Below are 15,756 nucleotides of genomic sequence, written 5' to 3'. Positions count from 1 at the left end.
TCATCTTATATTTCCTTAGTGAACAAAATGTTTCGCTCAAGTCGGCCAAGTGCTCGCTGTCAGACTTGTTTTTTACAATAGCATCGTCGACGTAAGCCTCGATGTTTCGCCCTTTTTTATCTTGAAACACTTTGTCCACCAGCCTAGTGTAGGTTGCGCCAGCGTTTTTCAAACCGAACGGCATCATTTTATACATGTATGTGCCGTGTATGGTGATGAATGCACACTTAGGCATGTCTTCTTCGGCCATGAACACCTGATGATATCCCGAGAAGGCGTCTAGCAGGCTCAGCATAGTGTAGCCTGCCGTTGCGTCAATTAAACTATCTATTCGAGGCAAGGGATAGCAATCTTTAGGGCATGCTTTATTAAGATTTGTAAAATCAACACACATCCTTCACCTCCCCTGATGACTTCTTTACCATTACAACATTTGCTAGCCACTCAGGGTAAGTACAAGGCATGATAAAGCCCGCCTCTAATAGTTTGTCTACCTCGGCCTTGATGGCCTCATCCTTCTCGGCCGAGGAGTTCCTCATCTTCTGTTTGACAGGGCGAGCGGTGGGGAGTACGTTCAACTTGTGAACGATCACCTCCCGGCTCATGCCTGGCATCTCGGCGGCTGAGTACGCGAAGATGTCTTTGTTCTTCCTCAGCAGGTCTAGGAGATCGGCTCTGAATTTTGGCTCCAGGCCGACACCGACAGTTACGGTGCGCCCTGGGTCAATTTCCACTTCCTCGGTCTGGGCTCCCTCGACCATGCCGACGTTGTTGGTGCTCATCGGATCACCCTCCTGTTGTAAGGATGGGCTCTTCTCCTTCTCTGATTTATTCGCCACTTTGAGGGATTGCATGTTGCACCCTCTGGCAGATACTTGGACATTGACAATTTCGTCTCTCTCGTTCTTTGAGACGAGCTTTTGTGCTTCCCCCCGGTCCGAGACATACATCAATGTCAGGGCCCGGATGGACATCACTGCATCGGCCTCGCTCATAGTGACCCGGCCTATTAGTACGTTGTAGGCGGACGAACCATCAATAACCACGAACTCAGAAAAAACATTTTTGGCCGCATCGGCTTGGCCAAACATCACCGGCAGTCTGATTGACCCCAGGGGTACCAGGCCGGCCCCGGAGAAGTCAGATAGCGGGTTGGTGCGGGGCTCGGGTCTTCAATCTTGAGACCGAGATTGAGAAAGCACTCCGAACATGAACATGATGTTTGTGTAGGCGCCGTGTCAAACAGGCACCTCTTCACCAAGTGGTTGGCTATGTCTAGGTGGACTACGAGTGGGTCATTTGTGCGGGCGATGACTCCTTCGTAGTCCTTCTTTCCGATGGTTATATCGGGGACGGTGGAAGCGGGGGTCGCTGTTTTGGGCACAAAGTTGATGGCTTGGTATAGCTCATTCAGGTGCCGTTTGTGCCCATTAGCTGACCCACCGTTCTCGTTTCCTCTGATGACAACCTGGATCACTCCCATGCGCTGGAATACTGATTTTCTATTCGCCGCGTCGGAGCTTGTTTCCGGGCCTCCAGCTACATACTTGCTGAGGGCCCCTTTTCGGATTAGCTCCTCGATGGCGTTCCTCAAATGCCGACAGTTGTCGGTCTTATGGCCGGTTTGGTCGTGGTAGTCACAAAACTGGTTAGTGTCACCGTCCCTTCTCGCCTTGGGGGGCCTGGCCCACTTCTGCCCTTCATTCTTACTTAGGGCAAAGACTTCGGCCGGTGATTTGACCAGGGGGGTGAGGCCGCTGTACCGCTTCTGGGTGTATGGTCCCGAACTCCCCCCGGCGCCCGCCGAGTTCTGTTTCCTATTAAATCTTTCAGGCCGTGACCTATTCATGTCACGGCGTCCTTCGTCTACGTTGTCCCGGCGGCTCTTCCTCTCGGGTGCCCAGCTTTGCTGTGGCCTACCCAGGTCCTGTGATAGTCCTCCACCTTTACGGCTCGGTCGGCCATCTTTCTGGCGGAGTCTAGGTTGAGGTCCTCGCATTTGATGAGCTCATTTTTGAACTCGCCTTTCGGCAGGCCCTTCATCAGCGCGAAGGCCGCCAGTTCGGTGTTCAGCTCACGAATCTGCTGAACCTTAGCATCGAACCTCTTCACATAGCTTCGGAGGGACTCGTCCTCCCCCTGTCGGATAGTTAGGAGATCCGAGGTTTCCACGACCCTTCTCTTGTTGCAGGCGTACTGGGCTATGAAGTTGTCTCTCAGGTCGGTATAGCAGTATACCGAACCATTAGGTAGCCCCTTGTACCAACTTTGAGCCATCCCATGCAGCGTTGTTGGGAAGACTCGGCACCACACCTCATCGGGTTGCTCCCATACCGACATGTACGACTCGAAAGCCTCAGCATGGTCAGTCGGGTCGCTATCCCCTTTGTATGATAGGGGCGGCAACTTCAGTTTAGTCGGCACCGGGACTTCAAGGACATAGGCACTGAGGGGCTGTCTGACCACGTGCCGAATGACATGCGGCGATCGGCTCCTCGCAACCCTAGTCCGGTTTCTCTCCCCGTGGCGGGAAGGGCTTCTTGTTGTCCGACTTTGGAGAGTCGGACTTCTTTCTTCATTTCTTCGGGGGTGGCCTCGTTGACGCCGCGGCGACGCTGTCCTCCCGCGAGTGGGGGAAGGACTTTGGTCTGCCACTGGCATCATGGGTTCCGCCGGCGTCCTTGCATGCCCAGCTCCTTGTATTACTCCGGTCAAGTTGTTCGGAGTCACCTTGTGGGCCCTAGTCACCTGTGGAGGCGCTGCCGCCCCTGTCGCCGTGACAGGGGTAACCGGCGTACCACCCATCAGGTCCAGGAATAGCTTCAATTTGACTGCATCGACCACATGTCCCATGACAGTGACTTGGCCGGTAGGCAGCGGTGTTTCTGACTCTCTTGGCATCCCGTACTTCACCGGCTCAATCACTCGGCCGGTGGGGGACTGCCCGATCTCAGAATTAGGGAACGTGTCGTCCTGGTAGAATTCAGTTTCTACACTCACAAGTTCTGGTTGTTTTGACATCTTCTTAGCTCTTTGAATGGTTTTTGGTTGTTTTTTTTTTTTTGTGTAAGGTAGGTGACCAACTTTTAGTATGGTTTCCCACAGACGGCGCCAATTGTTCCGGGTGTAATTTCGAAGCAGAGTTGTGACCACGTAAGCTTGTTGAATGGTGTATTTGCTTGTCTCTTCCTTTCGCTCTTTCCTGTTTAAGATGAACAAACTGAGGGCTCGGCTTGGTACCGAGCGTACTCACTCCGACGCTCAAGTCAGTAAACTTAAAGAGATTAAGTTGTGTGTTACTTGGCAAAGTATATCGTAGAGAGATAAGGGAGTTTATACCAGATTAATAGTGAGTTTTAGGATGAATTGTGGATCGTTTTCTCAATGAGGATTGAGGAGTATTTATAGACTTTCACCTTTTGTCACGTAGTGGCCAAGTGGCCAAGTGGCTAGCAGGTGGAAAGACTGTTCTACCCTCGGCCGAGGGACCCATGGCAGGCCGGCTGGCCTGGTTGACTCCATGTCGAGGGGACTGGATGTGAGTACGCGGATGTGCTTCTCGGACGGCTAGGTGCGGGACCGAGACCAGTGACAGCCGACAGTGCGTCGGTTAAGGGTCAGTTCGATACGTTGACTTGCTGTCTTTTGGCTTTGACCTTGTTCAATATGTTGACTCGGTCAGCGGGTGCAGAATATGCCCCATCAATAAGAACGGCATCTATAATTTGTGTCGGTTGATTTTATCTTAATATATCCTATATTTTAGGAGTCGTACTAAGAGTTTAAATTCTTATTTTCACATCCGTAAAAGATATTAACTTATACAGTCGATAATATACTCCCTCTGGCTTTTTATTTTCTTCCTATTTTCATACAAATACTCCTCATAAATGAAATGAAAAGAAAATTTATGTCCGAAGGGAGTATAAACAATACTTCCTCCGTTCTAAAATAATTGACGTTTTCAATTTACGAGGTGAGCCTTTGAATTCAATTTATACAAAAATATATTGGTCGAAAAATTATAAAAATTACACCATAAAATTCCTTACGAATAAAGCTTTAATATGACTATACATTTCAACATATTTAGTCATATATCTTAAGAGATATTGTATTGTGGTTTATGTGAAATAAATGTATTGTCTCGTGTCTGTTAGTGTAGTTCACACAAATTGGCATAGACTTGATCGTGCATTTCACACGAATGTGACTTTTTTTATTGGTTTTTCCAATTTTTATTTTACTTTCTAACAAAATGTATATGTACGAAAATCGTGAAGTGACACACGAACAAAACACGAAATTTTATGATAATTTTGAGATGAGAAACAGGGGCAAGATATAAGAACTTCTATTATCAAAGCCCTAATGTTCAAATAAACGTCAACTTGATCGATATGGATAAAATATCAAATAACTTTGATGTAGGTCTTGCAATGAACTTAGAAAATTTGATGAGTATTGAAATATTACTTTGTCTATTGATTTTTGCATTATATTTGCATCGTTTACTTTTTTTTTTTTATTCTTTAAAATGTATTTTAATCAAAAGTACACAGATGATTAAGTTTGAGTGACAGATTAAATACTTATTCAGAACGGAATTTCTTTGCTACGAGGCAAAGCGGATTTTTCTTGTGCATAGTAACGCCAGGAAGAACATCGGTATCAATATCTTCCGTCCTTAAACCAATTGGCAATTCCCAGTCAAAAGAGTACAACAAATTGGCAAGTGGAAGCTCCAAGTTAGCAACACCAAGAGCCAAGCCAGGGCATATTCTTCTCCCTGCTCCAAATGGAGCTAGCTCAAAATCTTGTCCTCTAAAATCGATTGAGCTTCCCATAAACCTTTCTGGCTTGAACGCTTCCGGATCCTCCCACGACTCAGGGTCTCTTCCGATTGCCCATACATTTACATGGACTAGTGATTTAGGTTTAATGTCGTACCCATTTAGTGTAGCTTTTCTAATCGATTCTCGTACGACTAGCAATGGAGTAGCAGGATGTAACCTAAAGGTTTCCTTTACTACTGCCTTGAAGTATTCCAGCTTTTGGAGGTCGTCCTCACAGATACAACCGTTTTTTGGCGCTACATTGCGAATCTCCTCTTGTACCTTTTTTAGAGACTCCGGGTTCTTTACTAGCTCCATCATTGCCCACACTACCATAGCGGTACTTGTATCTGTTCCCGCTGCAAATACGACCTGCAAAGACATACATACATATTCTATACAATTAGTCTCACTATAGACCGATATTTTTGGGCCCCACCATGCAACTTGTTGCTTGTCTTATGCTTAAATTTGTGTATTCTATTTTATTACTATTCAAGACGTTAAACTCTCGTACTTGCTTCTTTTGTTAATTTATGAAAGTCGACATGATCTTATATGAAACAGTCTCATAATGTAAGAGAGTCACCTAATTAGTACGAAGATTAGTCGATTACCATTAAGATTGCTTTGATACGATCGAATGTAAGGTCAAAAGCAACAGAACTTTCCTTCTTGAGTTGGAGTAACACATCGATGATATCCTCTTGCTCGGGTTTAGGCCTATTCGGATCAAGGTGATCCCTAATTTGTTCATCATAAAAGTTGTCCATTTTTTTGAACACCCTTTCGAGTTTCGAAAATTGTCCTGATAGTTTATCGAGCCAGCCGAGATAAGGGAAATAATCAGCATAGAAGAAGCCTACAAATAGAGCTTGCATTTCAATTAAAATGGCATAAAATTTGCTCCCTGGCCCGTCATCTTCTTCGTACCTATGACAAGGGATTGTTTATTAAATCTCGGTTTCAGACTAATTTCTAGTATTATTCATGTTTAAGGTATAAGACCACTGAACGGGTCCCAAGTCTCAACCATCACCATTAGGCTTTAATTGAGAAGGTCTTCTGACACGGTATAAGAGTTTGTGTATTATCTACTCTTTAAACCCGATGAACATTCAAGCCATCACCTTAAGGGTGCATGATACTTAAATTGAGAGTCTTGAACATAATGTTTAGGTTAACTTAAAATGTTAGGATCACTTAAAGGTGATCACTCAATTTTACTTTTATATTTCTTTTCTTTTCTTTTGCTTAAGGCGGTACTTAAATTTGTAAATTGAATTATCACCAGGTGGCGCACTAACACTACTCATTTATTAATTCAGATAATTGATTATCAAAATAATCCATGTAATTATTATGGTAATACCGAAACTCAGTACCTTAAGAATTGATCATTATGTGATAAATGAGGCAAGGAAGATGTTAGGATCCAAGCTAATGTTGTGATAAGAAACATACTTCCACTGTTCAATTCAGTTCTTTACGTATTTCTTTTTTGGCAATTCTACTTTATTCTTTACGTTTTCATTTTTAGTCATTTACAACCTTTCTAATTAACTATGATAAAGCTGTTCCATTGCAAAATGTCTCCCTACCCACCTATTTTGAACCCTTCTTAATATTTATGCAAAAAATAAACGTAAAGAAATCAATGAAACAGGAAGTACCTCTTTCCAAAAGCAATCCTGCATATATTCGAACACCCATAACTCATTAACAATTCACTCAAGTTAACCACCTGAGAAGTAGAAGAGAGCAACGAAACCTTATGGATTAGCCTTGAGACTTCATCTCGACGAATCGGAACAAAAGACTCAACTCTCTTAGAGCTCAAAAGATGAGCAACAGCAAGCTTCTTAACCTCTCTTAAATACTCACCATATGGAACAAAAGTTATGTCTGAACCATTGTAACCTAGCCTACGGCTGCCAGCTAATATAGGCCTACTACAAAAGTTAAGGTCTTGGGTTTTCATGACCTCTTTGGCCATCTCTGCTGATTGAACCAAGACAACGGGTACCTGTCCAAATGTCAGACCAACGACCGGGCCATAAACTTTGCCTAAGTTGGCAAAGTATTCATGGGGAGCCGCGATGTCGTATTGGTGCAAGTTTCCAATAAAGGGAAGTCCCTTAGGGCCAGGTGGTGGTCGCAATGGTGGTTCGTGTTTTCCGTTTAACTTAAATTTGTGAAATAGTAGAACAAAAATAAAAGGTGAAGATACGATTACAAAGAGCAATATCAACATGATTTTGTTTCGATCTTTAATGTTTCCTTGGAAAAGTTTATGGGGATCGATCATGTAGATGCAATTAACATTGTATAAATAGGCTTTTGTGGCGGGGCCAGGGTTTCGGTGGGAACTAGAATTTTCAATAGGAGTGAAGTGGTAATAGTGTAAACTGTAAAATAGCCTCGAGAAAATTTCAAAATTTTAACTAAAACTTGCGAAATTTTCAAACTCCAACGAGCATCCCCGTGAACTAGACTCTTGGCCGGTCGATGGAATAAAATGCACAAATATATTATAAGACGGTTTTATTATATAAAAAGATAATTACTTATATTATTAGTATTAGTATACGTAATAATAAAAATGCATTGTTTTATACTTCCTCTGTCCTTGTAAATTGTTAAATTGTTGTTATTTGCCTTTTAAACGTTTGCCGATATTTATTTCTTTTCGTAAGTATCTTTACTTACATAAGTGTGAAAATTATAAAATTTTGATATTCTTAACGTATTCAACGAATCAAACAAAATCTCTCATGACTATATTTTGTTACGCATTAAAAATCATCTTAAGGATTCTCTTCCTTTATGAATAGTGTCCAAAAAATAAAGGACAACAATTAACCGGGATGGAGGGAGTAGGTAAGAGTTAAGACTAGCTTACAATAAACTCCTTCTGTCCCGGTCATTTGTTTGCTTTGGTTTTGACACAAAAATCAAGAAAAAAGAAAGAAGCGGGGAGTGTGAATGATAGGCATTGGAGACTTATAGAGATGGTAGTTGTCAAATTTTGTAGTTTACTTATTACATTTGGTGTTATGTACTGTTTGTGAGGGGGTTGGGTTATGGATATGTACTTATTTTTACTCACATGAATTTTTTTCTTATTTAATTTTATTGACAATTGACAACTCTAAAACGGAGTAGTATTTGTCGGGTCTCTTTTGATTTCAATAAAAATTACTCCTTTTTGTCCCGATAAAAAATTGTATATCTTCATTAACAAAATTTTATTTAAGATGGTGATATCTATTTTAAGTTTAACAGTGGTTAAACAGCATATCATTTGCATACATATCATTTGCATGGTTTAGACAAAATATTTATGCCAATTCAATTACAATGCAAGTTTATTTGCTCGTCAAGGAGTAGTTCATGTATGCAATTGAATTTTGCCAGGTCGGCCAGGTCTAGGAACATCGGAGTGTGAATGATAGGCGGTGGAGACTAGAGAGACGGTGGTTGTCAAATTTTGTGGTTTAGTATTACATTTGGGGTTTTTGTTTGTTCGTGAGGTTGTGAGAGCTTGAGTGTTCCGATTTGAGAGAGTTGGGTTACGGATATGTGCTTATCTCTACACACATGATTTTCTTTTTATTTAATTTTATTAACAACTACTCCCTCCTAGTCTGAATGTTGGTTTTTTTTTTGACATCAAAATTAAGGAAATGAATTTGGACCACACAAAACACCCTACCCTACATGGAATTGAATTTGGACCACACAAAACTTACTAAAAAGGGAAAAAGGAACCAACACCCGATTAGCATGATAATGGAAAGGGGAACCAACACTCAAACTAGGAGGGAATAGATTTTATGCACGTGCTATATAGTGTTTTGTTTTTTAGTGAGTGTGAAAAATATAAGTTCTTATATGTGAAAATGTAATTTTATCATAGCAAAGTAACTGACGACTTAAAAATTATGTATAATAGACTTTGTGAGAAATTTACCTTTTTTCTTCAAAATTTATCCCAAATTAATAATCTCCTTTCTAAATTTATTATGATAATTTAAAGTAGTAAACCACAAATATTACCCCTAATTTTTTAATTACCATTGTCCCTCTTGTTCTTAATTGGATAGAGTAGTTATTTTTACCCTATTACTTAAGGATAATGATAGGGCGACAATAGATGTAAGGAGTTTTACTTATTAGTTATTTGTAAGACTCTACTATACGCTATATATTGAATGAATATTAGATTGTGGGGTGTTATATACTTGGAATCGATCCAAATTCTCTCCATTACTTGAAAAAAAATGGACCTCCATTTACTTTCAAACGATCCAGATTAAATCTTTGGACGATGTAGTGGTTGTAATTTTTTCATAAAAGTAATGTTTTAATGAATGGAGAAAGAAAATATATTAGAATAAGAGTGTATTAGAGAGGAAATGGAGAGAAAGTAATGGAGATGATCCAAATTGACTTGAAATAAGGTCTTAGGGGGTGTTTGGTAAACGGTAGATTGAGAAATTTCCAGCATATTCAAGGTTTTTAGCATGTTTGACTCTCAAATCTACTATTTTGAGTGTTTGGTAAATGACATATTGAAAGAGTAAATTCAAGCTCATTCTAACCGACAACAATTTACACATAAATACAACAATCTATTAACCAAAATATGTTCATTACCAAACATTTCTACTAAATCTGCTAATTAAAATATACTAGTCAAACCTGTTAATCCAATCTGTCATTTATAATCTACTTGACCAATCTATTTCTGTTAATATTAATCTGTTAATTATCAAACAGGACTTTAATGTATATTGCACTAGAACGACCTCTATAACTTGCGCCAGTTGAATTTTCATCTTTATATATGCTATATTTTAGGAGTTGTACTAAAAGTTTAACTTCGTATTTTGACATCCGTAAAAGATACTCCCTCCAATTTATCATAATGATCCCCTTTGAGATGGACACAATACTTAAGAGAAAAATGAATAAAAATGAATAAAGAACAAATGTGGGGTTTGCTGATAGGGGGGGGAGATGAATTATTAGGAGTTAAATAAGGAGTTGTGGGGCAAAAACATTAAGGAAAGTAATAAAATAAGAATAAAAGAGTTGTGTGGGGTTTGGTAATAGGAGAGAGAAATGAATAAAATAAGAGTAAAAGTTATCAAAAAAGAAAAGGGAAATATTACTTGAATAATACATTTCTGGAAAGAGAGAACATTATAGCGAATTGGAGGGAGTATTAGCTTATACAACTAAATACCAATAATATATACTCCGTCTAAATACGTGAGGTTATGAAATTAAGTTATAACATCACGTGTCACAAATATTGGTCCGCTGATTTTGGTCCGCATTGGTCCATTTTTTCGGTTCGGACCGGACTTTACACACCTCTAACCACTATGCCGCCATTAGTGTGTTATTATTGTATCCATACTGGCAATTTTTGCAATAGGATTGGGCCTGAAAGTTGGAGCCCATGTGCGACCGCACGGGTTGTATACCCTTTGAGTTGGGCCTGCATGAATCACTCTACTGATATGTACCTGGTACAGATTTGGACCATTTGTTACCATTGATGAGACATTCATGTTCTTTGATTTCGACATCAAGCCATCATCTAATTTGCATGCATTAATTGATACTAGATTTTGTGCCCGTGCGTTGCACGGGTTTCAAATTTGTCCTTCCTCTAATTGTTTAGATCTTTTAATATCATTTTGAATGATATGTAAAAGTTGTATTTCAATTACTCAAATAAGGTAAATTTATCTTATTACGTTTATGAAAGGACTCTAGGAATAGGAATTACAATTTGTTAGAATAAGAGGATAATTACAAATTATTTTAAAGTTTTATCCTTTAAATTTTCACTTTTCAAATTTATAGATAAATTTTCTAATGGAATATAATTTAGTAATTTATAAATTAAGATAGTTATCTCTACGTAAAACACCATATAGTTATATAGTAAATGAAACTTTCATCGAATGTTTTGCTAAAGTAACAAGGATAAAAGTGGTGGCTACTTTGGGAGCGAAAAGGGGTATACGGATAGTCTGTTGACTTAGTCTTCTACGACAACCATCAATTCATTTGCTCTTTTGTTTTAATACCTCTATATCTAGTTCATTACCCTAACCTTGAGTGTTCGACCATGTTCTATATAACGTGATGTTGCATCGTCGATTGTTGTTGGTATACTGCAAGACTGACTATTTGATTGTTCAACTTTGGTTTATGTTCTTAATTTGTTAGTTGTTCCATAATTTCCGAAAACTTATGGGTAGTTTAGAGTTGCCACTGTTATTCTGTAAGTCATAACAATCTTAGCATCGAAGGGGATAAGATCAGAGGCGAAGCCAGTAGGTAGCAAAGGGTTGCATGTGCTACCCCATAAAAAAAAAACGGAAAATTCACGTGGTACCCCTAAACTTTGCCACTTTGCACATAGTACCCAGTATTTTAGGTTTGTATACATGTTACCCTTCACGTTTGATTTTAATGCACAATACGCCCTTTTTGTCATTTCTAACAAACTTTAATTTTGCGTAACCCATGCACCGCAATTCGGAATAGACCAATTTTTTGTTCTACACATATTTTCTTGTCATTATCTACGATTAGAGGGCAAAAAATTTGTCGAAGGACATTACTCGGGTTTTTTCTCACGAAAACCTAAAATCGACCATAAATTCGATCTTAAATTTCCGAATGACAATTTTTTGTTTTATCAAATTATAGATCTCGAAGAGGTAATCAATTTCAAAAAAAAATTTGGCCAATTCCGAATTCTGGTTTATGATTTATGCTCAATTGAAAATTTTAAGAACGGTAGAAAGAACATGTTGTACATAAAAGTCAAATTTCAAGGTTATTATGTACACCAACTTAAAAAGTTGGATACCACGTACAAAATGACATACTTCAGGGGTACCACGTGAATTTTCCGAAAAAAAAAAGTTCAGTTGGGACGATGAAGATCTGTAACCCCATATCTGGTTATTTATAGATAATTAGGACGAAGCTCATATTTAGGCATAAGAAGTTAAGTGTATCAGTGGTAAGGAGTTTAGGTTACCACTCCAATAGGCTGGAGTTCAACCCTCACAAGAAGCAGTTTGCTGTTATTTTTTCTTATAAATTATTATATTTTCTCCCTTTGAGCTACTTGTATTTTTGCTTTATAAATGGGTTACCTTTTTATTTTTTGTGAGTTAAGAAGTACATTATCAAAATTATTAACAATTTTATTTTTTACTTCAAAAAAAAAAAATTCTTATAGAATAATAAAATGGAGATAAGTTGTTGTTATAATATGAAAATCAAAGCCTACTCTGTATTTCTCCTTCCGTTCCGATCAATAATTATCTATATTTCAAAATGCACCTCACAAAAAATCAAATATATAACTATTTATCAGGAGGTAGTACATAGCAATGATGGTTACACTTTTTTATATCACAAAACTATAATCAAAGTTATTGTAGGAAAATAAAATGAAGATAAGTTGTTGAATTACATAATAAAAACTTTAAACTCGTCGGGTTCAACGATTGTTTAGCTGAGTTTGAATTCTAGTTTTTTATATGCAATGCAAGACATTTTTTGGGATTTTCATATCGTTTTAAATAATTTTACGCTTATTATATTTGCTACCCCAGATTTAAAATCCTGGCTTCGCCCCTGGATAAGATGTTGGTTTGATTGATTGATATGAAGATGCATGCAAAAAATATCTTCTTTGTAAACTCCTCCGCTTGTAATATTATGTTTTATAAACAACTGATGAAGGTCATGTTATAGAAAATTACTACAAATCTCAAGTCCCGCTCATGTAAAGACACAATTCGACCCATGTTAAGTGAAATACGCGTCCTAATGCATTTTTATTGTGCGAGATGAGTAGTTAATGCTTATACGTTGAAATATTAAAGAATAAATTCAGTAACGACTGACCTCCGGCCTGGAGGACGCAAGATTTTTTCGTAAAATAAACTCATCTCTTGTAAGCCAATTACGTTAACATTTTATTCTACTAAACATTGTTACGGCTAGCAAAGGTGGAGTCTAGTGGTTAAAATTTTGGTGAAATTTCCAGGAGACCCAACCACCCAGGGTCAAGCCTCCCCAAAAGCAAAATCTCGTGGGACATTCTTGATCTGAGTACAACCCTTTGTGACTCTATAAGGTAAAAAAAGTTCATCATAAACGTTTCAAACTTACTCATCTAGCTATTATATTAGACATGTTACATAAGACAACACTAATATATATGGTTCTTTAGATAACTCCTACTACTATATTTTATAAGAGTGTGATCTCTACTATGAAATTGATCTCTACATTCTTTTGTCGGTTATGATCTCTACCTATTATTTAAATAGGTGCGGAGATAAAATCAAAGCATAAGATACTCCTATCATCCGGTTTTTTCGCGATGAATTTGTAGACCGTCTGAAATTATATATTTAAACTTGCACTTATGCGAAATAGAAACCCGCTTTCTTATGCATCCTCTCCTTAAAATCAATTGCAACTCGTTCTCCTGTAAATCACATTAAATGAATTCCATTAGTTATTTATCAATATAATTTTGACGTTGTGCAGTTGTCATATATGAACTTTCCCCATCGATTTCCACACCCATTGATGCATTCTTCTTAGGCATTTGCACATTGATTTGATGAAGGCCTCTCAACAAGTCTATAATATCACAAAATCTGATGAGATACATCCAAGCACACTGTCTCTTAAATGGGTCTATAAAAACAATAAATTGAAAGCACAATAAATAGCTAATGTACAAATAAAGTTATTAATATACTGTTTCAATCATTTCAGCTTCTCTGACTATCAAGAACAATGAAAATTAAACAAACTGACCTGGGAAACCAGCATAGAACGCTGCCATCCTACACTCGATTGCTCTAGCTGAACCCGGGGCTAAAACTGTACCCACCACAATATCCCCAAACTCAGAAGGATTAATGTTTGTCTTCTCTATCACTGCCTAAAGTTCCATAAAACTTCTACGCAACAATTACAACATCATCTCCAAAAGCAGCTTTTCTTTCATAAGCTCCGCCATCCCCAGCTGAGCATATCAAAGGTTGATTTATAACGCTTTAATGAATTTTATGAGAGGTGGACTCTCTATAATCGCTCGAAAAAATCTGACACTACCGTGTTGCAGTTGTCACAGTGATCCTAATGATCAAATCGCTACGTTGCCGGATCTATAAGACGGCGTTTGGGGGTAAGCCAATGTCACCGATAAGTCTGCTGAAGAAGAGGTAGCTAATCGATGTCGTACTGACAGGTTATACTCTCACCACATCCAACATATAGACGACCTGGTCAGGCTTATATTATCCTCACAGGTCACAACATCTCCCGGCCAAAGCTATGAATCTCTCCACACATTCACATAAGTAGCCATTCATTATATTCTGCTGTCTTTTATATCCAACAAAGTCGGCTTACCCAAAAACCATTAGCCTAAATCCATTGTTTTTCGTCTTCGGTCTACTGTCATAGAAAAATAAACAAAACATTAATATTGAATATGCAGAAGAGCTAACATTCTAAATACAATAGTTACTATCACTTCTAAAAGAAAAAGAAACTGTATATCATTGGATAAAAGCTACGCAACATATACAAAGAAACAATGAAACAGCCAGCTACGTAACATATACAAAGAAACAATGAAAAAACGTGAATGTTGGAAAGTTATGTACGTGGAAGGTTGCTTATATAATTAGAAAAATTGTTATTGCTTTGATTTAGGATTCTAATTTAAGAAGATAAAAGTTGGTGATTAATTATAGTATTTGTATAAGTTTAGGGGTTTGGTAAAGTATTATGATAAAATTTTAACGTTTAATGTAGTTGTTTAGTATGCATAGTACTCTACTCCGTATTAATTAATTCATACAATTTATAGATAGATTTTAAATAAAAATTAATTAGGTGGTTTTATAAAGTTTGAGTCTCTAGAATTGCCTGAAAAAAGCCTCTTTTATATATATATATTGATTTACACAAATTCTTGTGTGTTAAATAATGTCTTTAAAAAAAAGATATTTATCTTATTTATAAAAGTGGGATACTACTTAATCAGTTTTAATCTTAAATTAAATATATTTGTCTTAAGAAAAACTTGTAAGATAAATTATAAGGATCATTGTATAGGGTACATACCTTTAGCGGAAGCAACAGTTAGATTGTCTGGAGCGTATAATAATAATAATAATAATAATAATAATAATAATAATAATAATAATAATAATAATAATAATAATAATAATAATAATAATAATAATAATAATAATAATAATAATAATAATAATAATAATAAGGGGTAAATTGATAACTTATACCTACTATAACACGAGTTTTCAAAACTTACACCTAAAATAACTTTTTTTCAAAACTTATACCCAAAATTTTATTTTTTTCCAAACTTAATACCATATCACAAAAAAGGTCATAAATTGACTGTTTTGCCCCTCGTCAATTAAATATCACCAATCTCTCCCACCTAATTAACTCACACATCCAACATAATCAATTAACCAATAACCACCGCCTCCTCCCCCGCCATCACCACCACGTGCCGCCACCGCCCCACAACTCTCTTGCCGCTGGTGACCCCTCCTAGTGTCGCCCCCAACCAATCGAACACCCCCAATCGCATTCGACCCAAACTTCTTCTTCTTCTTCTTCCATAAAACGAATTTACACATACTTGCTCAGTTTACATCCGAAATCCACCCCAAAAAATCAGTAGGGAAAAAGAAATGTACCGGCGATTACCATGGACAACAATGCCGCCAATTCAATTCCCGCCATTATTAGTACTTCTCTATGACTCTCTCTCTTCTTCCTCTTCTCTTCGTTACTCCAAATACGCCGTCGTTTCATT

At 37.9% G+C, this 15,756-nt stretch overlaps 1 protein-coding gene across 1 annotated transcript; it reads right to left on the bottom strand.

Annotated features, from left to right (window-relative positions):
* Window positions 1-4,466: 4,466 nt before the first annotated feature.
* On the bottom strand, window positions 4,467-7,234 carry LOC141642146 (cytochrome P450 71A1-like). Its single transcript, XM_074450842.1, has 3 exons — window positions 6,509-7,234; window positions 5,453-5,768; window positions 4,467-5,207 (listed from the first exon to the last, which is right to left on the bottom strand). Exons 1-3 carry the CDS (start codon window positions 7,141-7,143, stop codon window positions 4,593-4,595), a joined length of 1,566 nt encoding a protein of 521 aa, XP_074306943.1. The 5' UTR covers window positions 7,144-7,234; the 3' UTR covers window positions 4,467-4,592.
* Between the last annotated feature and the right edge of the window lie 8,522 nt (window positions 7,235-15,756).

Source organism: Silene latifolia, chromosome 2 (assembly GCF_048544455.1).
Source record: "Silene latifolia isolate original U9 population chromosome 2, ASM4854445v1, whole genome shotgun sequence".
NCBI classification, from domain to species: domain Eukaryota; kingdom Viridiplantae; phylum Streptophyta; class Magnoliopsida; order Caryophyllales; family Caryophyllaceae; genus Silene; species Silene latifolia.
Note: the sequence above shows the minus strand (reverse complement) of the source record. Positions and strands in the feature narration are given on the sequence as shown.

What these genes read in the sequence shown, in the direction of transcription:
- LOC141642146 (XM_074450842.1), bottom strand. Translation starts at nt 7,143, where the DNA reads ATGATCGATCCCCATAAACTTTTCCAAGGAAACATTAAAGATCGAAAC. An exon ending in AGGATTGCTTTTGGAAAGAG is followed by an intron (nt 5,769 to 6,508) that starts GTACTTCCTGTT and finishes CCCTTGTCATAG; the next exon opens with GTACGAAGAAGATGACGGGC. An exon ending in GTATCAAAGCAATCTTAATG is followed by an intron (nt 5,208 to 5,452) that starts GTAATCGACTAA and finishes ATGTCTTTGCAG; the next exon opens with GTCGTATTTGCAGCGGGAAC.